At 45.8% G+C, this 27,467-nt stretch overlaps 1 protein-coding gene across 2 annotated transcripts; it reads right to left on the reverse strand.

Moving 5' to 3' along the window:
- Positions 1-301: 301 nt before the first annotated feature.
- LOC144598746 (V-set domain-containing T-cell activation inhibitor 1-like) lies at positions 302-19,209 on the reverse strand. 2 transcript variants are annotated; one of them, XM_078409115.1, is made up of 5 exons: positions 19,116-19,209; positions 15,937-15,986; positions 9,332-9,670; positions 7,269-7,532; positions 302-5,539 (listed from the first exon to the last, which is right to left on the reverse strand). In XM_078409115.1, the coding sequence occupies exons 2-5, from the start codon at positions 15,980-15,982 to the stop codon at positions 5,502-5,504; spliced, it is 687 nt and encodes a 228-aa protein (XP_078265241.1). In that variant the 5' UTR covers positions 15,983-15,986; positions 19,116-19,209; the 3' UTR covers positions 302-5,501. The 2 variants fall into 2 exon arrangements, with proteins under 2 accessions (XP_078265241.1, XP_078265242.1); XM_078409116.1 differs by lacking the exon at positions 19,116-19,209 and adding an exon at positions 18,092-18,146.
- Positions 19,210-27,467: the final 8,258 nt, after the last annotated feature.

Below are 27,467 nucleotides of genomic sequence, written 5' to 3' on the forward strand. Positions count from 1 at the left end.
TGTCTCCACCTATATCCTTCCTTTGTCCCGCCCCCCCGACATCAGTCTGAAGAAGGGTCTCACCCCGAAACGTCACCCATTCCTTGTCTCCCGAGATGCTGCCTGACCTGCTGAGTTACTCCAGCATTTTGTGAATAATGCCTCTTCAATGTGTTCTCTTTGAATTGACGGGTAGGTCTTGTATCCAAAATTGGAGACTATCACATGACATTAAAACGAATAGTACCGACCTTTGTGGAATTCAGTCAAAATCCAACCAATATTAATTCAAATAAAAAGATATAACCCAAACACAGGAAAGAACAGGATCATATTTTTAATCAAATCAACTTTTGTGAAATTAATTCCTAAAAATAGAAAAATAATGAACATTTCGATTTTTCTTCAGAAATCTTTATGAATTATTAAAAATAATCATAACTAGTAGTTAAAAGTAAAATTAATGAAATAAACCATGCTAAATGATAAACAATTTGGCGTTTCCTCAAAGTCCATTTTTTGATACCTTTCTGGCAGAAACATTAACTCCTGCCCAACAAACATCCAGCAACATTGTGATTCACACTTATTGCATACAAACTCTCCTGTAACATGAAGGCGGCCAAATTTCATCCAATTTGCAAAACATGTAATATTCACTCATCTTAAATCAATTCAGAATGAAGTTAGTTAAAATAAAGTAGGTTAACTCAATCACAAACTTAAAAGCTCAATAAAACTATTAATGTGGCTTTAATGTATTGCAGTGCAGGAGGACTATCGGCTGTGACTCCAACACCCAATGGAGACTCGCATTTATTGTTGTAAATGAATCATTATTCAATCCACGGAAGCATGCAGGGGGCAGGTGTCTGGGTGTTAGAGTGTACCCATCATCTTTTTATCTAGGGTATCTTCACACCTTTCCACTGCATTCTTGGACAGAATAAAGATTCATTGATAGCTGTATCCCATCAATAGCTGGCAGAAGATGGTGTGACCACCTAATTCCACACTGGTTGTCATCGACGATCAAATGGACTCTGACTACTTGTGTTTGTTTCCCAAACATTCTTTATTTACGTGCACAAAAGGAGAGCAACAAAGTGCCAGCTACCAAACTACTGAAATTCTGCTTTGAAGTGTTGACTTTTATATAAATTCTGACCGATTCAAATCCTGCGCACTCTCCAAATTCCTATCACCAAGCACAATACGTTCATAAAAGCACTAAAATCAAATTTAAAACTGCATGCTATTCAATCCTCTATTTGCATTTAATCAGTAAGATAACTCTCTTGGACCTTGTGCTGTATGGTTAGAGCCAGTTGCACGTCAAAAGGACAACTCTCCAGGAGCTTGTGCTGCACAGCGATCACAGGCAGTGCATCACAGGCTAACTCAAGGATCTTTAGCTGTAAACGTGTGGCTGGTTGCACACTAACTTAATCTTTCTCATACTGCAACTTGCACAAGGTAGAGATTGAAATATTCATAAAACATTCATGAAATATCAGAATATTGAAAAGTTCAAATCGACAGAACATGCATCTAAACCAGTTACATAGGATTTCTAGTTTTCAATTAAAATTCATGACATTGCAATTAACAAAACATATTAAAATCTAGCGCTAATGATTAATGTTTCTAAAATCCACTATTTCACTAAGATACACCCAAGACCTCTAAAACATATTCAAAATTCAAAACTGTAGCTGGATGCACGGTACTTTAGCCTTTGTCATACTGCAGTTCCCACAAGGTGAAGTTTGAAAGCCCCAGATACTTCATTACAATCTGGTCTTCACTGTGCACAAATCTGGTGACTTACGTCCTTCTCCCTTCATTCTCATCTCATCTATGATCCACTTTTCCAGGTTCCAACAAATTAACATCCTTATGTTGACCACACCATCTTCAACAACCAACATCTCTCCTGGGCTTCATCAAGTGTGCATTACGTCTAAAGATTAATTTATAGCACTTCAACAGCCAAAAGCACGCATCTAAACCAGTTGCTTATAAAATTATAATAAAAAAGAAACTGCAGCTGCTGGTATATACCAAAGACACAACATGCTGGAGTAATTCAGGTCAGGCAAATTCCCAGCAGAAAATGGATAGGTGACGTTTCGGGTAGGGGCCCTTCTTCAGACCCTGTCTAAAGAAGGCAGTGGAGGCCAATTCACTGGATGAATTTAAGAGAGTTAGATGGAGCTCTTGGAATCATTGGATATGGGGAGAAGGTAGGCACGGGTTACTGATTGTGGATGATCACCCATGATCACAATGAATGGCAGTGCTGGATCAAAGGACCAAATGGCCTCCTGCACCTATTTTCTATGTAACCCGAAATGCACCTATCCATTTTCTACAGAGAATGTGCCCGACCTGCTAAGTTACTCCAGCATTATGTGTCTATCACTACTTATACGATTGCTAGCTTTTCATTATCATTCAGTATACTGCAATTCACAAAAAATATTAAAGGCTGATGCTAATGATTAATATGTTTCAAATGTCCACTATTTCACTGAGATACTCATGAATTCAAAAACCTATTCAGTCCTCTCTTCAAAAATATTTCCAAGAGCCTCCAACTCATCTCCCTTTCTAGTCTGATTTATGAGATTGTGTGAATTCTAAGTCCTTTAATCCCAAGCATTGACGTTTATTGCATATCCTTATGGATCGGTTTACCGATATAATATGGGTTGACGTTTCCCAACCTGCCGAATTCTACAGCATCATATCAGGCTCATTCACGGTGCTAATGTACAACCAACTTTCTGAACACAGCCTCTTCTGTCATGTACGAGTCAGAATCCATGGAAACAGGCCATTCAGCCCAACTTGCCCATGCCAACCAAGATGCCCCAATTACCTGCCTGTGTTTAGCCCAAATCCCACTAAAACTTTCCTTTCATAAGACCATAAGTTGTAGGAGCACAATGAGGCCATTTGGTCCATTGAGTCTATTCTGCCAATCAACACGGCTGATCTATCTTTCCCTCTCAACCCCATTTCCCTGCCTTCTCTCGTAACCTTACGAATTAAGAACCTGTCAGTCTTCAATTCAGAAACACCTAAAGCCGTGGCCTCTACAGCCTTCTGTGAAATGAATCCCAGATTCACCACCCTCTGAAGGTACATACTTTCATTTTATCCATGTACCTGCCCAGATGTATTTTAAATGGTGTTATTGAACCTGCCTCAAAGGTTTCTCCTGGCAGTTCGTTCCATATACCTACCACCCTCTGTGTGAAAAAATTGCCGCTCAGGTTCCCATTCAATCTTTCCCCTCTCACCTTAAACCTATGCTCTCTGGTTCTTGATTCCCCTACCCTGGGGGATGACTGCATTCAAATTATATATGATTAAACATTTCAATGAGCACAATGAACATACTGCAATGAATACTGCAGATACTGGAAATCCAAAACAAAAATAGAAAATATTATCAGCGAGAAGAGAAACAGAGTGGACACCTGTCAAGGTTTCAGAACGAGAAAAAAAAAGAAATTAAACATTTTTTAATTAGTTGGCTTCCAATGGGTAGAGCTGCTGCTTCACAGCGCCAGAGACCCGGGTTCGATCCTGACCTCCGGTGTTGTCTGTGTGTGGAGTTTGCAATTGGGTTTGCTCCGGTACTCCGGTTTCCTACCACATTCCAAAGATGTGTGGGTTTGTAGGTTAATTAGCTGTAAAGATGCCCCTAGTATGCAGGGAGAGGATAAGAAAGTGAACTAGTGTGAATGGGTGATCGATGATCAGCATTGAGAGAATGTTTGTGATAGATTGGAGACCAAACTCACCTACACAAAAACCGGGAGTTTTATTTTCAAGTTTTAGAGATACAGTTTGGAACAGGCCCTTCGGCCCACCGAGTCCATGACGACCATCGATCACCTGTACATTCGTTCTACGTTATCTCACTTTTGCATCCTATATATTTGGGGCAATTTACACAGAGCCGATTAACCGACAAACCCGCATGTATTTTGGATGTGGGGGGCATTAGGATCACCCAGAGGAAACCCACATGGTCCCAGGGAGAACGTGCAAACTCCACACAGACAGCATCGGTAGTCAGGATCAAACTCGGGTCTCTGGCACTGTAAGCAGCTACTCTGCCACTGCGTCGCTGTGACACCGGGGGTGGTTCAGGCAGAGGATGACGTGGATCTCATTTAAGGTCCATGTCCAAGTGAAGTACGGAGCTGTGGGAGCGAGCGAGTGAGAGCCTACTACTGCCAGCACATGGTGTAGAGTGTAGAGCTCGGAGCATGGATGGAGAGTGAGGCACGGAGCTGTGGGAGAGAGAGCGAGAGTCTACTGCTGACAGCACATGGTGTATATGTAGAGCTCGGAGCATGGATGGAGAGTGAAGCACGTCGGCATAAGTAGGGTCCAGGGACCTTAGACCATGGATGGCCCAGAAACTGAGAGGCCTCACTCTCACAACTGAGCAGTGAAGGAAAATGCTGAGGAAACATACGTGGCTATAACTCACAGAGGGGGAGCAGTGAGAGAGAGTGCGGCTAAACTTTAAACAATAACATTTAGCTCAGTTTTGAGATACAGCACGGAAACACGCCCTTCGGCCCACCAATTCGGCGCTGACCAGTGATCCTCCTACACTAACACTATTGTATACGCTAGGGACAATTTACAATTCTACCGAAGCCAATTAGTCTACAAACACGTACGTCTTTGGAGTGTGGGAGGAAATTGGAGCTCCCAGAGAAAACCCACACAGGGCACAAGGAGAACGTACAAACTCCATACAGCCAGCATCCATAATCAGGATCGAACCCGGGTCTCTGGCGTTGTAAGGCAGCAACTCTACCGTTGTGCCATCGTGCCACCCACTTATTTATTAAATTTAGCGGTCAGGCCCTTAAACATCTTACAGGACGATGATCCACAATAGACACCAACAGCAAGGAACAACACCTCATAGCACCGTTTGGATTACAAATAAGCACTGTTGTATCTCAATCCCATCACAAAGCAGAGAACATCTTCAAAGTAGAGCGCTTCTTCAAAGTAGACATACATGGCAGCTGAAAATCTTGAGTAGTTGCATGAATGCACAGAAAGATATCCACAACTGTCCACATTTGATTATTCTTTACCCTGCAGTGCTTTTTTTTGTAGACAAAATGATTAAGTTACATGTTCCTTATTGTTGGTGTCTAGAAGCTGACACCGACTCCTGTCATAAGCTGTTTAAGGACCTGATCCTGAAAGCTTTTTCTCAGCACCCCTGGTCAACCGATCAAGATCTTCAGACTGATTTTGGTGGGGGTTGGGAGAGAAAGCAGGAAGAGAGGAGTGGGCCGGATAAAGCCGAGTAAGTGATGGGTGGATACAGGTAAGAGGTGGGACAGTGATATGGGTTTGATTGGCAGACAGGTGAGCAAAGGCCGGAGATGAAAATCTAAAAATTCACTAGTTTCCTTGTGTGACAAAAACACGTTATTTGGAGCAATGCATCTTTTGATTTATAATTCTGAAGATTATTTTCGAACATCCACATGGAGTGCGTGTTTTCCATCTGAAAATAAAGGGAAAAAATCAACATTGTCCCTGCTAATGCTGTCCAGACATGGGTTTGCACTGTAAACAATAATCATAACATTACAGTAAACCCTCTTTATGACAGACCATGGGGCGGGGGGGGAGAATGGTATCTGTTATTACCAATCGCCTGCTATAACTGAGTAAGGGATTATCATTGTATAAGTGCTGGAGTAACTCAGCGGGTCAGGCAGCATAGCATCTCTGGACAACATGGACAGGTGATGCTTCGGGTCAGGACTCTTCTTCAGACTCTTGGTCGGGAACTGGACCTGGAATGCAGGTGGGTGCTGGCGGCCGGGAGAGAGGCGAGGGTGGGCAGGGTCAATGGTCGCGGCCAGCCGGAGTGCAGGTAAAGGTCGGCAGTGGCGTGACTTTTCACTGTACCTCAGTACACATAATAATAAACCTAAACTAAACCTATTCTAAAACTGCAGCTGCACTGAAATTTGAACTGTGCACATTATCTGTGATCCAACCAACCACATAATCGCCTTATCTGAGAATTCCAGGCTTTGGAGGTAGCATTACTTAATACGTCAATGCAGAAAATAGTCATCAATCATTCCACACTGCTAACAATTTCAAAGTTTCTCATGACTCACAATCAGAAACATTATGCCAAACCATCTGTGCAGTATGTTTTACTTTACTATACTTGAGAGACACTGCGCTGAAACAGGTCCTTCGGCCCATCGGGACCGCACTGACCAGCGATCACCCCGTACGCTAGCATTATCCTACATACTGCACATGGCGGAGTATTCAGCTAGCCACTCGGCAGGAGGATCCCGGCAAGCCTCAGCAAATCCCACCAACAGGTCCAGCTGGCTTGCCGTGGATCGAGGACCAGCTACACAGACCAGAACTCACCCGCCCAGAGTGGAGTGGGTTGGACAGAGGGGCAGTAAGCAGACCGGCTGCAGGAGGCAGTGCCCTGCCTTGACGGGGGAGTGGGCCGCTGGAAGCCCTGCAACAGCCTGGGGCACGGCTGGACCGGGCACTGCTCCAAGAGGCCGAGCACGGGGACCGGGCGCCGTCTATAGTGGAGGACATCATGGTTACACACGGCCAGGCCGGCCCTGCAATGCCACCAGGACAACAGGTCTTCATGGTCAGGTCAAGAACTCTGCACTTACAATTGCCACTCTAAAATAGCACCAAAACTGGCGACTGTAGACTGACTAGGTGTACTACTGCAAGACACTTGTACTGCAATGCTTATCTAAGATGTATCCAAGTGTTTATGTGAATTGTATACAAAAATGATTTTCACTGTACATTAGAGACAAATAAATTGTCATTGAACCACTGAACCCAAGGAATAATTTACAATTTCTGGAAGCCAATTAGCCTACAAAACCCCGTCTTTGGAGAGTGGGAGGAAACCGGAGCACCCGGAGAAATCCCATGGGGTCACAGAGAGAATGTACAGATTCCGTACAGACAACACCTGTAGTCAGGATGAAACCTGGATCTCTGGCACTGTGAGGCAGCAACTCTACCGCTGCGCCACCGTGCCGACTCTACACGTGACAATAATAATCCTAAACCTAAATCTTGTGGGTTGGTGAGTCTAAATCCTGGAATAGTTCACCAATAAACTTGTCAATGACTGATGGATCCCAGATTATGAATGAAAATATCTCTAGTGAGCTTATTTAAGTTACCTTTTACTTGATTAATAACCTCAGAGATAAAATTACCTGTGAATCCCACTCGAGTCTGTTTTTTCATCCACTTATGCCACTTGGAACAGACGTACTGATTCTGTTCATTGAATCCGTTCAGATTGTGGGTCACGTTGAAATGGCCATTGCTTTCTCTCTCTATGATTGTTTCACTGTACTTCTTTAAATCGGTCCCCGATTTGTCCTTCCACTCCACCTTTGGGGCAGGATACCATCCTGACGACCAGCAAGAGAGCATTTCCATTTCGAGGTCCCAGTTAACATTGATACCACCAGCAGCTGACAAGAAAAGGAATATAAATTGCAACCATTAATGGCGGCATGGTGGCACAGCGGTAGAGTTGCTGCCTTACAGTGCCACAGACTCGGGTTTGATTCCGACTACAGGTGCTGCCTGTATGGAGTTTGTCCCTTTTCCCCGTGACCGCGTGGTTTTCTCCAGGTGCTCCAATGTCCTCTCACACTCCAAAGACTTGCAGGACAATTGAGAATTTTTACTGATGCCAATTAACCTACTGACCTAGGATAGACACAAAATGCTGGAGTAACTCAGGCAGCAGAATGAATGGGTGGCGTTTCGAGTCGAGACCTTTCTTCAGACCTCTATGTCTTTTGTGTGGGAAGCTGGAGTCACCGGAGAATACCCACGTGGTCACGGAAAGACCATACAAACTCCACACAGACTTTACCCGTAGTCAGGATCGAACTCTGGTCTCTGGTGCAATAAGACAGCAACTCTACCGCTGTGCCACCATGCCGCCATTCATAATTGTATAATTAGATACCCCAAAGACACCCCTGTCTCTGCAATATTGATGCCATGGACATTCTCAGATACATTTCCTGACAGAGGCATGACGTTTATTTGAACTGGTGAAACTTCACAAATGAATTCTGATGAAGTTAGATGACACCAGAATTATCAGCATCTGGCTTCCTGTAAAAAAAAGCTGTGTTAAGAATCAAAAAGAATCCCAAATTCTCAACAATGAAATAAATAAACCCAGGTACATTTGACCTTCATTGTAAACAGGACAAGATAGAAGACAAGGAGGTTTCCAGTAGCGGGTGAGTCTAGGACCTGAGGGCACAGCATCAGAATAAAACAATGTTCCTTTAGAAAGGAGAGGAATTTCTTCCAACCCAAGGGCATGAATCTGTGGAATTCATTGCCACAGACGGCTGTGGAGTCCAAGTCATTGTTTTTTTTTAAATGGAGATTGACGGGTTCTTGATTAGTACGGGAGTCAGGGATATGGGGAGAAGGCAGAAGACCCGATGTGCCGAATGGCCTAATTCTGCTCCTATCACCGGGTGGCACCACGACGGCAGCCTCGACTGCAGTCTGTCTGTCTTTTTCATCTTTTTTTTGTTATTTTTGGTGTGTTTGGAAAGTTTGTGTTAATGTTCTCTGGTTTTATGTGGGGGGTGGGGAGGGGATCGGGGGAAACTTTTTATCAATCTCTTGCCTTGCCGGAGATGCGATTGTTTTCCGGATCATATCTCCGGTCGCTCTGCGGCCTAACATCGTGGAGCTGGAGGCCTTGCTCGGGACTGACTATGAACCCCACTGCGGGGTGTGGACTTACATCGGAGCCGATTCCTTGCCTGGGATCGATGCTCCAACCGCGGCCTGCGGACTTTAACTTCGAGGAGCTCGCAGTCTCAGGTTGAGACCGCAGTCGGGATGCTCCAAAGCCGCACGAAGTTTGATAGCCCCGACCCGGGGTCTGATCGCCCAACGTGGGGAGCTGAGATCCCCCCCAATGCGGGAGCTTGATCGCCCTGACGAGAATGGCCCACCGCCGGCTAAGGGGGTCAAGATCGTCCTGTCAACGCAAGTTTAGAGGCCCCCGACCGCTGGAGGACAAAGAAGGGAGAGATTGAACTTTCTTTCGCCTTCCTTCACAGTGAGGAATGTGGAGGAGTCACTGTGGTGGATGTTCATGTTAAAATGTATTTTGTGTGTTTTGTTGCTTTTTATTGGTATGACTGCATGGCAAATTAAAGTCCTAGAATGATGCAAAACATACTTGGCTAATAAAGTATGATTGTGATTATGACTTATGAAGACATACCCCAAACAGATAGCTGGACAATTTCAACTCCATATCCATTGTTAGTGCTAATACTGACAATGTACTTTCCCTCATCCCAGATTTGAACATTCTTCAATGTAAAGAGTGCTTTTCCTTCTTTAAATGAGAGTGCGTCAACGTTAATTCTCCCCGAGTAGTTGGCATGTTGTTTGCTGACATCGCTTTTATCTTCCTTGTACTCGTACAAGCTTCCGGCAACTTGATCCTTCTCCCACCTCACCCTTGGTGCACATGGATGGTTGCACTCGAACGTACACTTGAAGGTGACATCCTTGCCGATCTCTGTATCTGTGGCAGGTTCGCAAGTGGTGAATGCATCTGAACAAAAGACAGAAAGGGGTTTATTATTGTTACGTTCACTTGAGTTGAGTTTATTGTCACATACACCGAGGCACAGTGAAAAGCTTTTTGTTGGGTGCTAACCAGTCAGCAGACAGACAATACATGATTACAATCACATCGTCCAGTGTATAGATACATGATAAAGGGAACAATGTGCACAACATCTAGTGCAGGACAAAGCCCAAAGATAATCTGATGGTCTCAAATGAGGTGGATGGTAGTTCAGGATTGCTCTCTAGTTATTGGTGGGATGGTTCAGTTGCCTCATAACAGCTGGGAAGAAACAGTCGCTGAATCTGGTGGTGTGCGTTTTTACACTTCTGTACTTGTTGCCTGATGGGAGAAGAGGGAGTGGCCAGGGTGCAACGCTGCCCTCGGGACGGCTGCTACGGAGAGGAGACGGTGGCCCACCTCTTCAAAGAGTGTGGATTTGCCAGGAGAGTCTGGAGAGGTCTGCAGGGGTCCCTGTCACGATTCATTCCGAGCAGCTCCGTCACAGAGGACTCTGTGCTCTACGGACTGTTCCCAGGGACGCATTCCGAGACTGACATCGAGTGCTGCTGGAATGTCATCAACTCGGTGAAAGACACTCTTTGGTCTGCCCGATCCTTGTTGACCTCCCAGCGGAGCGAGCTGTCCGTCAAGGAATGTTGCCGACTGGCCCACTGCAGACTGCAGGAGTACGTGCTGAGGGACGCTCTGAAGCTTGGTGCAGCCAACGCCAAGGCCCTGTGGGGGAGGACCACAGTCTAGGGTCCTTCCGCTGCTGGACATGGGGGGGGGGGGGGCAGGGTGTGGTGGAGAGAGACGCCGCTCCAAATAAGGGATACTGGGTAAATGTATGTAAATGTAAGTAAATGTCTAAGTAAATGCCTGTATTGAATGTGTAACCTCCGGAAATGTCGGATGGGTTTGTTTAAAAAAGATGTTTTGTAAATGATATTTATTACTTGAATAAAGTATTTTTTGATATAAAAAAATATATATATATAAAAAAAACAAAAAATAAATAAAAAAAACAAAAAAACTTGTCCTTAATTATGCGGCTGGTCCTGCCGTAGCAGCACCAGGTGTAAATAGAGTCAAAGGAATGGAGGTCCCAACCCGAAGCATCACCCATTCCTTCTCTCCAGAGATGCTGCCAGTCCCACTGAGTTATTCCAGCATTTTGTGTCTATCAAAGGAATGGAGGTTGGTTTGTGTGATGGTCTGGGCAGCCTGTGTTCACAACTCCCTGCAATTTATTGCGGTCTTGGAAGGAGCTGATCCTAAACCAGGCTGTGATGCATCCCGATAACTCCATGGTGCAGCTGTAGAAGTTGGTGAGAGTTATTGGGGACATGCACAGAGATACAGTGAAAAGCTTTGTTTAGCATGCAGTCCAATCAAATCAGATACTGTACATGTGTGCAAGATACATCTTCTGGATGCACTGGGACGCATCTTCAGGGTCATCGGGTGCTTTGGGTCTCACAACATCAGACACCCTCGCCCAGGCGACCCAGCCGGGGTTGATCAGGCCCCGACTTGCGTCCCAGCAGCAACTGCCCACGGATCAGCCCTCGTAATCCAAAGCCATCTAGTGGCTTTCTCTTCGCTTGCGGATTGAATGGCCCTCTTCTTTGCCAGCCCCGTAATGCCCAATTGGTTGAGGACTTTGCACAGTGAGCATCCTGCAAAGCCTCTACAGCCCACCTCTATGGGTTCATAGCATGTCTTCCAGCCTCTGTCCTGGCACATCTCCACCAGTTCCTGGTACTTTGCGCGTTTCCTCTCATTTGCTTCTTCCATACGCTCTTCCCAGGGCACCGTCAGCTCCAGAATGATCAGCTGTTTTGTCACTTCGGAGGTGATGATCATGTCTGTCTGGAGTGATGTTGCCGTGATGTGCTGTGGAAATGTCAGCTGTTCCCTTTATCATGTATCTATGCACTGTGGACTGCGATTGTAAGTGACCAGCTGTCAGTGGCCGTGTAGAGGAGGCCCGCCCTTGTTTTTGGTTGTGGTCGAGGCTTCTCTCCAGCTTTGACAAAAGTGATTGATTTTTTCAGGGCATGGTAGTGCTTGCTGCTACTGATGGCAGTGGCTATGCTCTCAGCAACCACCTTAAGCACCTGGTAATGGCGCCACCGATAGCGACCTTCACCAAGGAACTTTGGGCAGCTGCTGAGGAGATGATCCCCTTCCAGTGCAAAGTGGGCAGGAAGGTGTCACGCTCTTGCCCCAGACGTGGAGGTTTGCTGGGCTTGGTAGGGCATCGTAGACAGCTTGGACAAGGAACCGGACGCGCTGGAAGTCTGCCTGCATGATGTTTGACCAGGTAATCCTGCGCTGCGGTATGCTCTCCCACCTTGTCCACGCTCCCTGCTGCCTGAGCCCCACCATCCTGCTCACATGCTCTTCCTCCACACCTGCTCGGACCTCTTCCTGGATGAGATGGTCTCTCCTTGCCCTGGGCCTTGCTAACATGGGTCTTAGGGAAGTATCCGAAGCCCGCTCTGCCAGTTGCTATGACTCCCACCAATGCCTTTTGCCTTAGGCGTGACTCTGCCACCTACACTGCTTTCTCCGCCCTCCATTTCCTCCCTGTTCTCACCTCGATGCCAGCCGATGACACATTCTGGTCCCTAGAGTCCCTGTACTGTAGGGCTTCTCTTGTCCGTGCCACCATAAGCTCTTCAGAGAGGCCACTGAATGGGAGCTGCAAGATGTTACTGGTCCCGTACAGTGCTGCACTGTTGAGGCTGCGGGGAAGGCCAAGCCACTTGCGAACAAAGCCACCGATTTTTCCTTCGAGGGACTCAACTGTGGTCAATGGAACAGCGTAAACCAGCAGAGGCCACAGGACACGGGGCAGGATGGAATGCTGATAAATCCAGGCCTTGAATCTGTCAGGTAGGCCTGACTTGTCGACTTTGGTGAGCCCGGCTTCAAGGTCTTTGATGGACTTTTGAATGGTGGCAGTCTTTCAGAGTTGCGTCAAAAAGCTTCCCCTGATAGTTGTAGGGAATTCGAACCGGGGAATAATTTCCCTCAGATTGATTCTCACCGTAGTTTCAGCTATAGCTTTTACAGTTGGCAGAGCTTCCATCCATCGGCTAAATATATCTACAATCACCTACTATTGCCTACCAATACTATCTACAATACAGATAATAATCTGCCTTCCTGTTCTGGCCACCAAAGTGGATAACCTCACATTTATCCACATTATACTGCATCTGCCATGCATCTGTCCACTCACCCAACCTACCCAAGGCACCCTGCAGCCTCATAGCATCCGCCTCACAGCGCACACTGCCACCCAGCTTTGTGTCATCCCCAATATAATCAAACAAACAATAAATGAATAACCATAATACTAGATAACCACCATAGACCAAAACACTGTTCCTATTGCAACCAAAGACACAGTCCAGAGAACATATTTGCTGCAGTTACGGTTGTGTAGTGTTCAAGAGCCTGATGGTTGCTGGAACGAAGCTGTTCTTGAACCTGGGGGTCACAGTTTACAGACTCCCGTACATTCTTCCTGATGATAAGAGTGAAATGAGAGTGTGGCCAGGGTGGTGTGGGTCTTTCATTTAGAAACAAGGAACTGCAGATGCTGGTTTAAAAAAAGGGATACAAAGTGCTAGGGTAAATCAATGGGTCAAGCAGCATCTCTGTAGAAAAGGAATCGGTGATGTTTCGGGTCCGAAGAAGGGTCACGACCTGAAACGTCAAATATTCCTGTTCTCCAGAGACGCTGTCTGACCCGCTGAGTTACTTCTGCATTCTGTGTCCAACTTTGGTGTAAACCAACATCTAAAGTTCCTTCCAACACAGCATGTATATGTATGCGGACTTACTCCAGCACCTTAGGTCTCTGATGATGCAGGCTGCCTTCATGAGACACCACCTACTGTAGATCCCTTGGATGGTAGGGAGGATGAAGCACTTGGACTACTGCTGGTGGTGACCGGGCAGTGTCCACCACTCTCTGTAATCTCCTTCGTTCCTGGGCGGTCGAGTTGCCGAAACAGGCGTTGATGCAACCAGTTGGTGTGTTCTCTACCGTACAGAGGTTCCAGAGTATTCATCGGCGTCCCAAATCTCCTCAATCTTTTCAGGAAATGGGCTGATGAGCTTCCTTTGTGATTGCATCAATGTGCTGGGCCCAGGACAGATCTTCATAGATATGCTCGACCAGGAACTTGTTGACTCTTACCAGCGTTGTCCCATCTGTGAGAAACGTTTTGTGGATCATCGGCTCACCCCATCTCAAGTCAACCATCTGCGCAATGGTCTTGCTGATGCTGTGACCAAGATTGTTGGTCCATTCTGGCAACAACTGATTGAATGGTCCAATGAATAAGACCAACACTTCTTCTTACCGGCTTTCTCCAGCTTCTGCAGCGTCACCAATTCCCTCCACCCTCCTCTAGGGTTCCTGGTCTTCCGGGTGAGCAGGAGATGAGCCTTGAATGTGCAGGCGGGTTCCCGGTTCCACAGCGGGTGAGCCAGGCCTGTGGCCCTCTGGGAGTTCTTCCCCAGGGCCTTACCATTTACTCTGCAAGTCCTGCCATGTTTTGTCAATTTCTTCCCGAGCATCTCACAATATCCAAGGACGCACTTGATCAGATCACTGGGATTTATCTACCTACTGCAGTCTAAGCGTATCAAGCGAAGTTCAGCATGTCCCCAACGACTCACAAACTTCTACAGACGTGCGGTAGAAAGCGTTTTACCTGGATGCATCACAGCTTGGTTTGAGACCAGCTCCATCCAAGACTGCAAGAATTTGCAGAGTTTTGTGGACACAGCGAATACCTCAGGCTGCCATCTCCCCTCTCCCATCGGGCAAAAGGCATAGAAGTGTGAAAACGCACACCTCCATATTCAGGGACAGTTCCATCCCAGCTGTTATCAGGCAACTGAACCATCCAAGCAACAACTGGAGAGCAGTCCTGAGCTATTATCAAGTCATTCAAAAGAGTTAGATAGAGCTCTTAGGGCTAACGGAATCAAGGGGTCTGGGGAGAAGGCAGCAACGAGGTACTGATTGTGGATGTGGTAGAAGGGTCTCGACCCGAAACGCCACTCATTCCCTCTTTCCTAGATGCTGCCTGACCTGGTGAGTTACTCCAGCATTTTGTGATACCTACTGATTGTGGATGATTAGCCATGATCACATTGAATGGTGGTGCCACCTTGAAGGGCCGAATGGCCTTCTGTACCTTTTGTCTATGTATCTACCTCATTAGAGGCCCTCAGACTATCTTTTATCAGACTGCTGGAGTTCCTCTTGCACTAAACGTTATTCACATTATTCCCTTTATCATGTATCCACTCACTGTAAATGGCTCGATTGTAATCATGTAATGTCTTTCCGCTGACTGGTTAGCACGTAACAAATGCTTTTCACTTTACATGACAATAAACTGAACTAAAGTTAAGTAACATGGACTTTCTTCAAGATATCAGTAGCAACATCCACAAGAACCCCCAGCATTCAGGACTTTCCCCAATGGAAATACAGAGGAAATATCCTAGCAACTATCCAGCCAGGAGCTAGACTGACGTCACTTTACCTGCCGCACCTCAGAGGTACCATACAATCAGGTTTTCAATCTTTAGTCTTAGAGATAGAGCGCAGAAACAGACCGTTTGGCCCACCGAATCCACGCTGACCAGTGATCCCCGCACACAAGCACTATCCTACACACACGGGACAATTTGCAATATTACCAACCAAATTAGCCTACAAAGCTGTACGTCCTTAGAGTGCGAGAGGAAACCAGAGCACACAGAGAAACTTCACGCGGAAACGGGGAGAATGTACAAACTCCGGGAAGACAGCAGCCATAGTCAGGATCGAACCTGGGTCTGTGGCGTAAGGCAGCAACTTACCCCTGCGTCACTCTCTCTCTGCTGCATTCTGACTCATTGTTACCCATTATTCATCCAATAGTGGTGGTGTCACAGGTACATGGGTAGGATAGAGGGATGTAGGCAGATGGTACTAATGTAATGCAGGCAGATGGTACCAGTGTAGATGGAACATGTTGGTCAGCGAGGGCAAGTTGGGCCAAAGGGCCTGTTTCTACACTGTAAGGCTCTAATAAATGTGAACGGAAACATAGTAATGCGAGGAGGTTACTCATAATAACTCTAGCCTCATCAAGGGTGAAGGTTACCACGCTAGTGCCAACACCAAGATTGAAGCACTTGCAACCACCCACACCCAGAAAGGAACTTACCAGCACAAACGAACAAGATGGAAAACACCAGATGTTTGAAGTACATTATGCTGAAATGAAAGTAACAACTGGTTAGAATGGAGGAGAGCGAGTATTTAAAGTCAACCCAAATGATCACAAATGCATAATAAAAGTTCATTTCCCCAAAGAGAGTGCTCCTGGCCTCCCATCTACCTCATTGGAGACCCTTGGACTATCTTTAATCGGACTTTAACTTGCACTAAACATTAATCCCATTATCCTGTATCTATACTCTGCGGCTGGCTTGAATGTAATCATGTATAGTCTTTCCGCCTACAGTGTAGCATGCAACAGAAAAGCTTCTCACCACACGTGATGGTAATCTAAACAAATTGGTTCTGTTCATTTGATTATTTTTACTCTGTGCATTTTTACATGCAGACAGATAAAAGTCAATGAAGGATCCTGACCTGAAACATCACCTATCCATGTTTTTCAGTGATATTGCCTGACCCACTGAGTTACTCCAGCACTGTGAGTCTATCTTTGGTATAAATCAGCATCTGCAGTTCCTTGTTATCAGGTGAGAGTTGGTCTTGGCATCATGTTCCAGTGCTAACCTTTATTAGGATATATGCCTTCATCTGTCAGAATATTGAGTATAGAAGTTTGGAGGTCATGTTGCAGCTGTACAAGATGTTGGCGAGGCTCCATTTATTGTGTTCAGATCTGGGCATCATGTTTTAGAAAAAAATGTCAAGCTGGAAAGGGTACACAGAAGATTTACAAGGATGTTGCCAAGGCAAGAGGGTCTGAGCGATAGGGAGGTTGAGTGGGCTGGGACTCTCTCCCTTGGAGCGCAGGAAGGAGTCTCAGGGGTGATCTTACAGTAGTGTATAAAATCATGAGAGGAATAGATCAGGTAGCTGCACAGAGTCTCTTGCCCAGAGTAGGTGAATCGAGGAACAAAGGACATAGGTTAAAGGCAAAGGGGAAAAGATTTAATAGGAATCGGTGGGGTAACCTTTTCACACAAAGGGTGGTGGATATATGGAACAAGCTGCCAGAAGAGGTAGTTGAGGCGGGGACTACCCTAACATTTAAGAAACAGTTAGACAGGTACTTGGACAGGACAGGTTTGGAGGGATATGGACCAAACTTGGGCAGGTGGGACTAGTGTATCTGGTACATGTGATAAAGTTGGCTAACTAGCCTTGACTTGCAGAGGTTGGTGGGATGCTCGACTAAAGAAAATGTGGCTAGAAAAATGTGTGTACTGCAGATGTCAAGCCCAGGCAGCTAATATGGTTGCAGAGATACTTAACTATTGTGTATATGGTCAGTTGCATGGAAGATGTTAAGGGCCGAAACTGCCTTCATGTCTGGTTACCCCAATATGATAATTGCCTCTATTGTGTACCTCTATTATGTACCTTGAGCACTGCAGAAAGTTTAGCTCAGATAGCTAACTTGGAGCAGGTTTATTCCATATATGGTAAAGCCATTTGTTTGTGGGTTTTGCATGTCATCTCCATAATAAAAAGCTGTATGCTGCTATTGCTGAAGTGGGGGCTCAGATCTGGCAAGTATTGCTACGTACTTGTAGCCGGCTCTGCCACTTCCCACCTGGGCGTTAGTGGGTAAGCTTTATGTGTTTTAAATTGATTAGCGTGGTTGTCTATTTGTTACAAGGTCAAGAACTTTAACACATGTTGGCCGGTATGGGCAAGTTGGGCTGAAGGGCCTGTTTCCACACTGTATCACTCTATGACTTTATGACTATTATTAACAGGAGCAATATCTAATTCTGAAGACGATAAGTAAATAAAATGCAAATTAAATGTTTCTCAGGACTAAGGACTGTTTTTTTAAGGGAGTCACAGCTGTTGGTTAACACAGCAGGCCATAAATATCAAAGATAGACACAAAGTGCGAGAGTAACTCAGCTTCTCTGGAGAAAAGGAGTAGGTGGCGTTTCGGGTCAGAATCTTTCTTCAGAATGAAAATAGAGGGGGCAAGGTGGGCACAGAAAATAAATTGAAGGCAAGAAAAGGATACGGTTTATTTTCCATCCTGCCTCCCACCTGTACTTTCAGTCTTAAGAAGGGTTCCAACCCAAAACGTCACCTATTCCTTTTCTCGAGTGATGCTGCCTGACCCGCTGAATTACTCCAGCATTTTGTGTCATACTTACTTCGGTGTAAACCAGCATCTGTATTTTCTTCCTAAATATAAATATTAATCCATTGTTATGGTGCCTGTGAAATATGAATATTATAATGAAAAGTCCCAAGAGACTGTAGATGCTGAAACATTGAGCAAAACACAAACTGCTGGAGAACAAAATTGAGTCTGCAGAAGGGTCCTGAGCCGAAGTCACCTATCCACATTCTCTAGAGATGCTGCCTGACCCGCTGTGTTACTCCAGCGCTTTGTGCCTCCTGTTGGAAACCAGCATCTGCAATTCCTTGCTTCTACAAACCGCTGGAGAAATTCAGTGAGTTTAGCTTAGTTTAGATAAACAACGTAAAAAACAGGCCCGTACACTCGTTCTATCATACACACTAGGGACAATTTATAGCAGCCAATTTACCTGCAAACCCGCACATCTTTGGGATGTGGGTGGAAACCGGAGCACTTGAAGGAAACCCACGCGGTCACAAGGAGAATGTGCAAACTCTGTAATGACAGTACCCAAGGTCCGGATTGAACCCGAGTCTCAATGGGGCTGTGAGGCAGAAACTCTACTGCTGTGCCACTGTGCCACAGTCATGATCAGGTCAGCATGGAATAGATGGACCAAAGGGCCTCATACCCTGATCTGCAACCCACATAACCCCTTCCACCAATTCCACAATCTGACAAAGGATAAATAATGCTTGATACAACTCAACAGGAAATAGAAACAAAGGCAATGAAATTTCTGGTGGCAGAGGGGTCTTCAAACCTGAAATATTGGCCCCTTGTTCCTTCCCCACACAAGCTGCCACACCTACTGAGTGTTTCCAACATTTTCTGCTGATATTTTTAGGTTTCCAGCACCCACGGTGTTTATTTAGGCCTTCTAATATCCCTCAACGCATTGCCTATACTTCATAAAGATGCTACAATGATCAAATAAACTTAGTGGACAGACCTGCAATATTAACGTACCAGATATAAAAATACATATTTACAACTAGAATTACAATGACAAAATATTGACATGGAATACGTACATTGATGGTAGGTCTCGTTGCTTGAGAAAGCTGAGCCTTCGTTTACCCCACTACCCCTTTTCACTGACTCCACTGAAATGAGGAAGTTACTCTGGATGTGGATTGATACAAATCATGCACAGGTCCGGGCCAACCAGATGCCCGCTTCCAGTGTGCGTCACTAGTTGCCGGGCAGAGGCGGCCGCGGCAGGTTGTGAAACGTTGTTCTGCTGCAGACTGCGCCTGCGCCCCACCCGGCACCTCAGTGCGGTCGCCCACCGCCGCGCCTGTGCCATGCTCCAGAGTATTCGTTCATTTACTTTTAAGTTGGTTGCTCAGAATAATCAAAACAGTATAACTAAGGGGTCCGTACCGATAAATGCTGCTTTATTTTTAATGCACTGATGTCTACAAGTCAGTTCCAAGTTCTCTGCATGAAACATTTCCGTTTTTGGTGCAGTCAATGTGGAGCTGAAACTGAAAACACGATGACTTGAATATTCAATAGGCATATTGGAGGCGTTTGGTGATGCCTGAATATTCAAATATGTGAGGTTGGAAAGTTAGTGGGATTTATCAAAAAGTTTATGTCATGAATCACATGCATTAATGTCAATGTCTCAGTTGATTTCAGCGATCTTGTCTGGCCAATTCCTTGAAATGGAAACAGAAAGTGCAGCTAGTCAGAGAAACGAAACTTAGTGGCGATTCACCACTAACGAAACTTAGGGAGATTCTTCGGGGAGGGGGGTTCATGCAATCTTGATTTTAATCAGATCGTTTGTGGGGTGAGGAAAGGTTGATGGAATTTAATACAGAGAAATGTGAGGTGTTGATAAGAGGACATAGTTTTAAGGTATAGGGGGGAAAGATTTAATAGGAACCTGAGGTGTAACTTTTTTTACACAAAGGGTGGTGGGTGGTATGGAGCAAGCTGCTGGAGGAGGTTGTTGAGGCAAGTTCTATTGCAACATTTAAGAAATCTTTAGACAGATACACGGATCGGACAGGTTTAGTGGGATATGGGGCAAACGCAGGCAGTTGGGACTAGTGTAGATGGGACACGTTGGTCGGTGTGGGCAAGTTGGGCCATGGGTCCTGTTTTCAGACTGCATGACTATGACTAATCACCCTCGATACCCTGTTCCCTGTGACTCTCCCCTGTGACACAATCTTCACAGAGAAATGTCTTGCTCTTTTTTTGCACAGATGTGTTAAATTGAAATTAGGAACAGAATGTGTTTGAAGCATGATTACAGACACAAGGATCTGCTGATGCTGGATGGAGAGAAAAGAGATGAGGGGGAATTTCTTTAGTCAGAGGGTTGTGAATCAGTGGAATTCATTGCCACAGACTTCTGTGGAGGCCATAACTGAGTATTTTGAAAGCAAAGAATGATAAGTTCTTGATTAGTTTGGGCATCAAAGGTTACAGGGAGAAGGCAGGAAAATGGGGTTGAGAGGGAAAAGTAGATCAGTCATTATCGAATGGCAGAGCAGACTCGATGGGCTGATTGGCCTAATTCTCCTATGTCTTACGGCCTTATGCTGGTTTACAAAACAAAAGCACAAAGTGTGGGAGTAACTCAGCGGATCAGACAGCATCTCTGGACCATGGATAGGTGACGTCTCAGGTTGGGATCCTTCTTCAGACTGATTGCAGTGGGGGGGGGGGGGGAATGAGGTGAGGGATGGGACAAAGCCTGGCAACTAATAGATGGATACAAATCGAAGGTATTTATTCACAAAATGCTGGAGTAACTCAGCAGGTCAGGCAGCATCTCGGGAGAGAAGGAATGGGTGACGTTTCGGGTTGAGACCCTTCTTCAGACTGATGTCGGGGGGGGCGGGACAAAGGAAGGATATAGGTGGAGACAGGAAGATAGAGGGAGATCTGGGAAGGAGGAGGGGAAGAGAGGGACAGAGGAACTATCTAAAGTTAGAGAAGTCGATGTTCATACCACTGGGCTGCAAGCTGCCCAAGCGAAATATGAGGTGCTGTTCCTCCTATTTCCGGTGGGCCTCACTATGGCACTGGAGGAGGCCCATGACAGAAAGGTCAGACTGGGAATGGGAGGGGGAGTTGAAGTGCTCGGCAACCGGGAGATCAGTTTGGTCAATGCGGACCGAAAGACCGTTTGGGTCCTTGGATGGAGTTGAGGGGGGTGGTAAAGGGACAGGTGTTGCATCTCATGCGGTTGCAGGGGAAAGTGCCCAGGGATGGGGTGGTTTGGGTAGGAAGGGACGAGTGGACCAGGGAGTTACGGAAGGAATGGTCTCTGCGGAATGCAGAAAGGGGAGGGGATGGGAAGATGTGGCCAGTAGTGCGGTCCTGTTGAGGGGACGGAAATGTTGGCGGATGATTTGTTGGATCCGCTGGCTGGTGGGGTGGAAGATGAGAACGAGGGGGATTCTGTCTTTGTTGCGAGTGGGGGGAGGGGGAGCAAGGCCGGAGCTGCGGGATGTAGAAGAGACCCTAGTGAGAGCCTCATCTATAATGGAAGAGGGGAAGCCCCGTTTCCTGACGATACAGATGGATATAGGTGAGGGGGGGTTGACTGGCAGATGGGTGGAGTCAGTAACAAAGGCCACAGGTACAAAAGAGACAAAAGGGTATCGGAGAAGAGGAGTTCACGGTGAAATGTGGGGGGGGGGGGGGGGAGGGGACACTTTAATAGGAGCCTGAGGGACAACTTTTTTCACACATAGGATGATGGGTATGATTCAATTAACATTTTGTAACTGTCGGCGCCAGAAACATTGCAACTCTTTGTGTGCTGTACGCAAAACAAAGCATTTCACTACATGTGACAATAAAGTATCATTGATATGGCAGTTGGAGCAGGTACTTAAACAATGTTTAAAAAATATTTGGACAGGTGCATGGATAGGATATGTTCAGAAGGATATGGGCCAAATGCAGGCAGGTGGGACTAGTGTAGATGGGACATGTTGGTGGGTGTGAGCAGGTTGGTCCGAAGGGCCTGAGTCCACGCTGTATGACTCTATGATTCTAATCTAAGTGGAGAAGTGAAATGTAATGCTGGAGGGAGGGATATAGGTGTAAGGGAAAGGAAAGGGGGAGCGGGATATTGGGAGAAAGGGGTGCATACTGAGGGAAGAGGTAAAGACACAGGAAATACGGGGAAAGACCTGGGATCAACTGCATCTGACAGAAACAGAAAGCCAGAACTGCACAACATTAGAAGGAAACTGAGTGGAAATTCTCAGAACAACCCCCTCAACAGACGGGTCATGGAGAAGTGGTAGGGCCATGGAGACCGAAGAGGGACCGACCCAGCAAGGGATGGGGTGGGGTGGGGAGAACATGGAGGTACCTGGCGGGGGGAGGGGGTGGGGGGCCGATAACAAAGAGGGACCCAGCAAGGGGGTGGGGGGATGGAGGGACTTGACGGGGATGGGGGACCCCCAAGAGAACATAGAGGGATATGGTGGGGGGGAACGGCGAGAACAAAGAGGGACCAACATGACTCCAATGAGTACTTTTGTAACTTTGTCGGCGCCAGAAACGTGGCGACTCTTTTGTGTACTTTGTGTATTGTATGCAAAAACAAAGAGTTTCTCTGCACCAAGTTGCAAGTGAAAATAAATGATCATTGAATTCATTGACTGCCTGTCCCTCCCGACTCTCTCCTGTGCCATGATCTTTGCAGAGTAATTTATTTTACTTTCGTTGCACTGACGCATTGAAGAGGAATCAGAAACAGAAAGTGTTCAAGGATGCCCAGGTATTGCTCACTGACCAGGTATTGAGGGTAGAGAGTGACTTCCCGGAATCCATGGTCATTGTTTTGGGGGACTTTAACAAGGCTAACCTCAGCCGAGAGCTTCCAAAATACAGACATCATGTTACCTGCCCCACCAGAGGGGAGAGGACACTTGATCACTGTTACACTACAATCAAGAACGCATATCGCTCTGTTCTTCGGGCAGCTCTGGATCTCTCTGATCATTGTTTTGTTCACCTTATTCCGACCTACAGCAGAAACTAAAATCTGCTAAGCCTGTGGTCAGAACATCGAAAAGGTGGACGAGCGAGGGCATTGAAAACCTACAGTCCTGCTTTGACTGCACTGATTGGAAAGTGTTCAGGGAAGCAACCACAAGCCTCGATGAGTATACAGACACTGTGACATCCTATGTCAGCTTTTATGAGGATAGTTGCATTCCCACTAAGATCTGGTTCAACCATGACAAGCCCTGGTTCACAGCAGAACTCAGACAGCTCCGCCAGTCTAAAGATGAGGCCTACAGGAGCCTACAGACCTCTACAGGCAGGCCAAGTACAAGCAGAGAAGTGGAATCAGAGCTGCCAAAGAAAGGTACTCTGAGAAGCTGAGGAGCAAGTTCTCAGCTAATGACTCTACTTCAGTGTGGAAGGGTTTGCAAGAAATCACCAGCTCTAAGAGGAAAATCCCCTGCTCCTTGGACAATCGTCAGCTGACCAATGAGTTCCACTGCAGGCTTCCCCACCCATTCCTCCCCAATCACCACTTCACACCCACTCACAGCCTGACTCCAATCTGCAAAGACGGGGCCCTCGTCCACGATCCACCCCTCCTTGTTGCCCACATCTGTCTGGCCACTTCTCCATCACAATACATCAGTTTCTGGGTAAAATATATCTAGCAGCATATGAAATATTGCTTCAGAATTTACTTTGGGGAAGCTAATAAACTTGTTAGCAAGTTAGTATATACAGTCATACAGCAGCAAAACAGGATCTTCAGTCCAACTGGTCCATGCCAACCAAAATGCCCCATCTAAGCTGGTTCCATTTGTCCTTATTTGGCCCACATCACTCTACTCCTTATCCACATATCTGTCCAATGTTGCTTTTTTTAAATGCCGTTATTGTACCTGCCTCAACTACCTCTTCTGGCAGCTCGTTCCAAAAACCCACCACTTACCAAGTTAAAAAGTTGCTCCTCTGTTTCCTATTAAATCTTTCCCCTTTCACCTTAAACTCCCAGCTGCCTTGCCCTTCACTCTAACTGGAACATGTATGCTTTGAACTCTCACTATCACTTTTGAAATCATCCCACTTTCTGGACATCCTTATCCTCCTCCAATCAACTTTAGCAACTTCCTGTCTCATTGTATCAAAGTTGGCCGTGCCCCAATTCAGAAATTTAACTGGTGCCTCCCCTCCCCGTCCTTATCCATAACTATTTCAAAGCTAATAGTTTTATTGTGGTTGCTGTTCCCAAAAGTCTCGCTCAACAATTCCTGAAGAGTAGGTCAAGCTTTGCCCTCTCCCTTATATGGCCCTTTACATATTGCCTAAGGAATCTTTCCTGGAAGACATTTGATAAATTCCAGCTCATCTAAGGCCTTGGTGCTTTGGCAGTCCCAGTCAATATTGGGAAAATTAAAATCCCCTCCTATTATACTGCCTGCAATCTCCCAGCATATTTATTCCAAAGGGGGATGCCTGTCATTGAGGGAAATGGCCCCAGGGATTCTTGCACTCTCTATGTCCCCCCTTTCCTGGTTGTAACTCATCGACATTCTGCTCCTAGCCCAAGATTGACCACCTCATTGTAACTCCCATCTATGATTTATTCAGTCTTCTGGATGACCCAGAGGTTGCCACGATGCTGCTGTAGTTCAACAACATGATCTGGAAGTGGCTGCAGCTGGAAGCACCCCTTACAGGTGTAGTCTTCAAGGACACTGGAAGTCTCGCTGACTTTTCACATCCTGCAGGAGAAAGCTACTGCTGCCCTAACTGCCATCTTCACTGCACTAGACCAGGGAAGATTTATGAAAGAAGAAAAGACTGTACCTTATCCTGCTGTACCCCTTTATGCCAAAGCCTGTTGAGGCAATGCCTCGCACTTACCCTCCACGTAGCCTCACCCCACACGGTCGCTCCACTAGTGTCTGCCTTCCTTTTTATACACCCATTAGGAGCTGCCACTCTAGGATGCAAGGCGCTTTCAGCTGCAGAACTGAATCTGCCCTTATGTAGTTGCTGACATTGAGTCCTGCAATTCTGTTCCTGTTTTCAGTTACTCACTGAATATAACACTGATTAAATAACTAGATAAATATATTGCTATCAAAAAAGTGTTTAAAATATTTGAAACAATTATCTTTAATAAAGTTTGCACACAGTAATAAATCATATTTAAATTGTAATAATTATTTTTTTGAAGGATTTGACCATAAAGATTTAATTTTACAAGAACTTATGGAAACCAGTGCTTTGCCTAAAAAAAAGTACAATTATCAAAAATGAATAAATTAATTGCGGTCTGCACCAGGAAGACATAGATTTTGCCTGGCATCAAGAGATTTGGCTAGTTCTAGGCTGTGACAAATATTTGGGTTTAGCAGGTGGTAAAAGCACAAGATGCAAGAGCGGAAGTCATCACTTCGCATGTGCAAATATCAGGCATGTGAGTGAGGTAAAAAAAAGAGGAAAAGATACAACGGGGGTCAAAATTTTACACACAAAATTACCAGTTTCAAACCTCTTTTAGTGGATTTCAAAGTAAAAACAGACATTACAAAATAATGTGAATATGTCACTGTATACTAATAACATTTTGAAGTAAATTCGCACATTAATTGATAATCAGTCCAAAAAGGTGGTAACTGGCTTTTCTGCTGTGTTTTATATTTTAACCCTGTCTTCATTAATTTAGTTATATAATCTTGCACTTACATTTAATATTTACTCAACGCAGTTCCACCACTGATTTTCTGGCACTCTTGTTCCAGAGCTTTGCTGGTTTATCCAGCAGGCCAAGGAAGACAGCTATGGGGATAGATTTGCTGGCTCCAGGTGGGCTGGAGTTCCAGAGCCCCGGCCGCAAGTAGCAAATTCAACCCACCGATCGGCTGTGGAAGTCCCGATGAGGTCAAGATTGGCTGTCTTGCCCAGCCTAGGTGCCACATTTTCGGGAAGACTTCCACGGTGCGGGGGATTTCTCGTGGAACCTCTAACGACCTCTAGTGGCCGAATTGACAAATTGGCCATGGAAGTCCCGATGAGGTCGAGATTGGCTGCCTTGCCCAGCCTTGGTGCCACATTTCCGTGGAGACTTCCAGAGCGCGGGGGATTTCTCGCAGAACATCTAGCGACCTCCAGTGGAACCTAGTGTTTATTACAAGTCGATACATCATTTTTTGTTCTTTCTTTTTTTTCGATCCGATTTCTCCGTTTATTTGGCAAAGTGAAAAACGTGGAAACCATGCAAAAAGCGCGGAAAATGGATTTTAAAAACGCGGAAATCCGCGGAAACGTGGAAAATTCACATGCCTGAAATATTGGAAAATAAGTTTGGTTTGAGCTGCAATTGTTCATTCTCACCGATTTAGGTTTTTTTTTAAATGGCAAAAATCAATTGAGGTTTATAGATAAAGTTCCTAATTAGCACAACACTGGATAGTGACTGGCATTCATACTCTAAATACAAAAACAAATCTTCAGGTGAGCCAAGATGGAGTATTGGTGGAGGAAAATTCTTAATGGGTTGGATACATTTACTTTACAGTTGTAGGGAAACAACAAAATCTAAAAAATGCCTTTCCATTCATGAGAGGTAGAAACACACTTACTGCATTTAAAGAAAGATTTTACCTACAATTTATTAAGATTTTTTGGCCAGGAGATGCAAGACTGCAGATGGCGGGATTTTGAGCTGGAGGAACTCCGGAGGAACTGGTCGTATTTCGAGTCGACACTAATCTGGAGAAGGTAAATGGTATAACTAAACCAAGGCAGAGTGCATTGAAGATGGGACATGTAGATATTCTGCCTTATACCACAGAAAAGAAGGTAGGGTCTATAGGTAGAGCTACGTAAATGTAAACAAGCGAAAGGGAGAAATGTGTGCACATCCAAGTGTGCAGGTGTTACCCGAACATTCATGCTATTAGGATACAAGGTACCCAAGCGAAACACAAGGTGCTGTCCCACCTCAATGCGTGTGGCCCCACTCCAGTATAGAAGGCAGCTTAGGTCAGGAGGGGAAATGTAGGAAGGGGGGGCTAAATTGGCCAGCAACCAGAAGACCCAGCAGACCCCGGCAAACCGAGCACAGGTGCTCAGCGACACAGCCATCCAATCCACACCTGCTCTCACCAATGCAGGAGGCCACATCGGAAAACTGCGTGCAGCAGACAAGGAAGGAGGAAGAACATGCGAACCTCTGTCTCACCCAGAAAGACTGTTGGCATCACTAGATGGTGGCAAGTGAGGAGGTAGGGAGACGGGTGTCACATCTCCTGCATTTCCAGGGGAAAAGTACCTGGGAGGAGGTGGTTGGGATGGAGTTATCACCTCTGAAATCTCATCTCTATGCTTCCAATCTTATAGTTCCCCAGCCCTGAACTGCCCAT

The sequence above is a fragment of the Rhinoraja longicauda genome, chromosome 12, assembly GCF_053455715.1.
Source record: "Rhinoraja longicauda isolate Sanriku21f chromosome 12, sRhiLon1.1, whole genome shotgun sequence".
NCBI lineage: Eukaryota > Metazoa > Chordata > Chondrichthyes > Rajiformes > Arhynchobatidae > Rhinoraja > Rhinoraja longicauda.

Coding starts and splice junctions, on each gene's coding strand:
- LOC144598746 (XM_078409115.1), bottom strand. CDS start 15,982: ATGTACTTCAAACATCTGGTGTTTTCCATCTTGTTCGTTTGTGCTG. Junction 7,533..9,331: donor TGTCCAGCTATCTGTTTGGG/GTATGTCTTCAT, acceptor TTTTCTTGTCAG/CTGCTGGTGGTATCAATGTT. Junction 5,540..7,268: donor GACTCGAGTGGGATTCACAG/GTAATTTTATCT, acceptor CTTTATTTTCAG/ATGGAAAACACGCACTCCAT.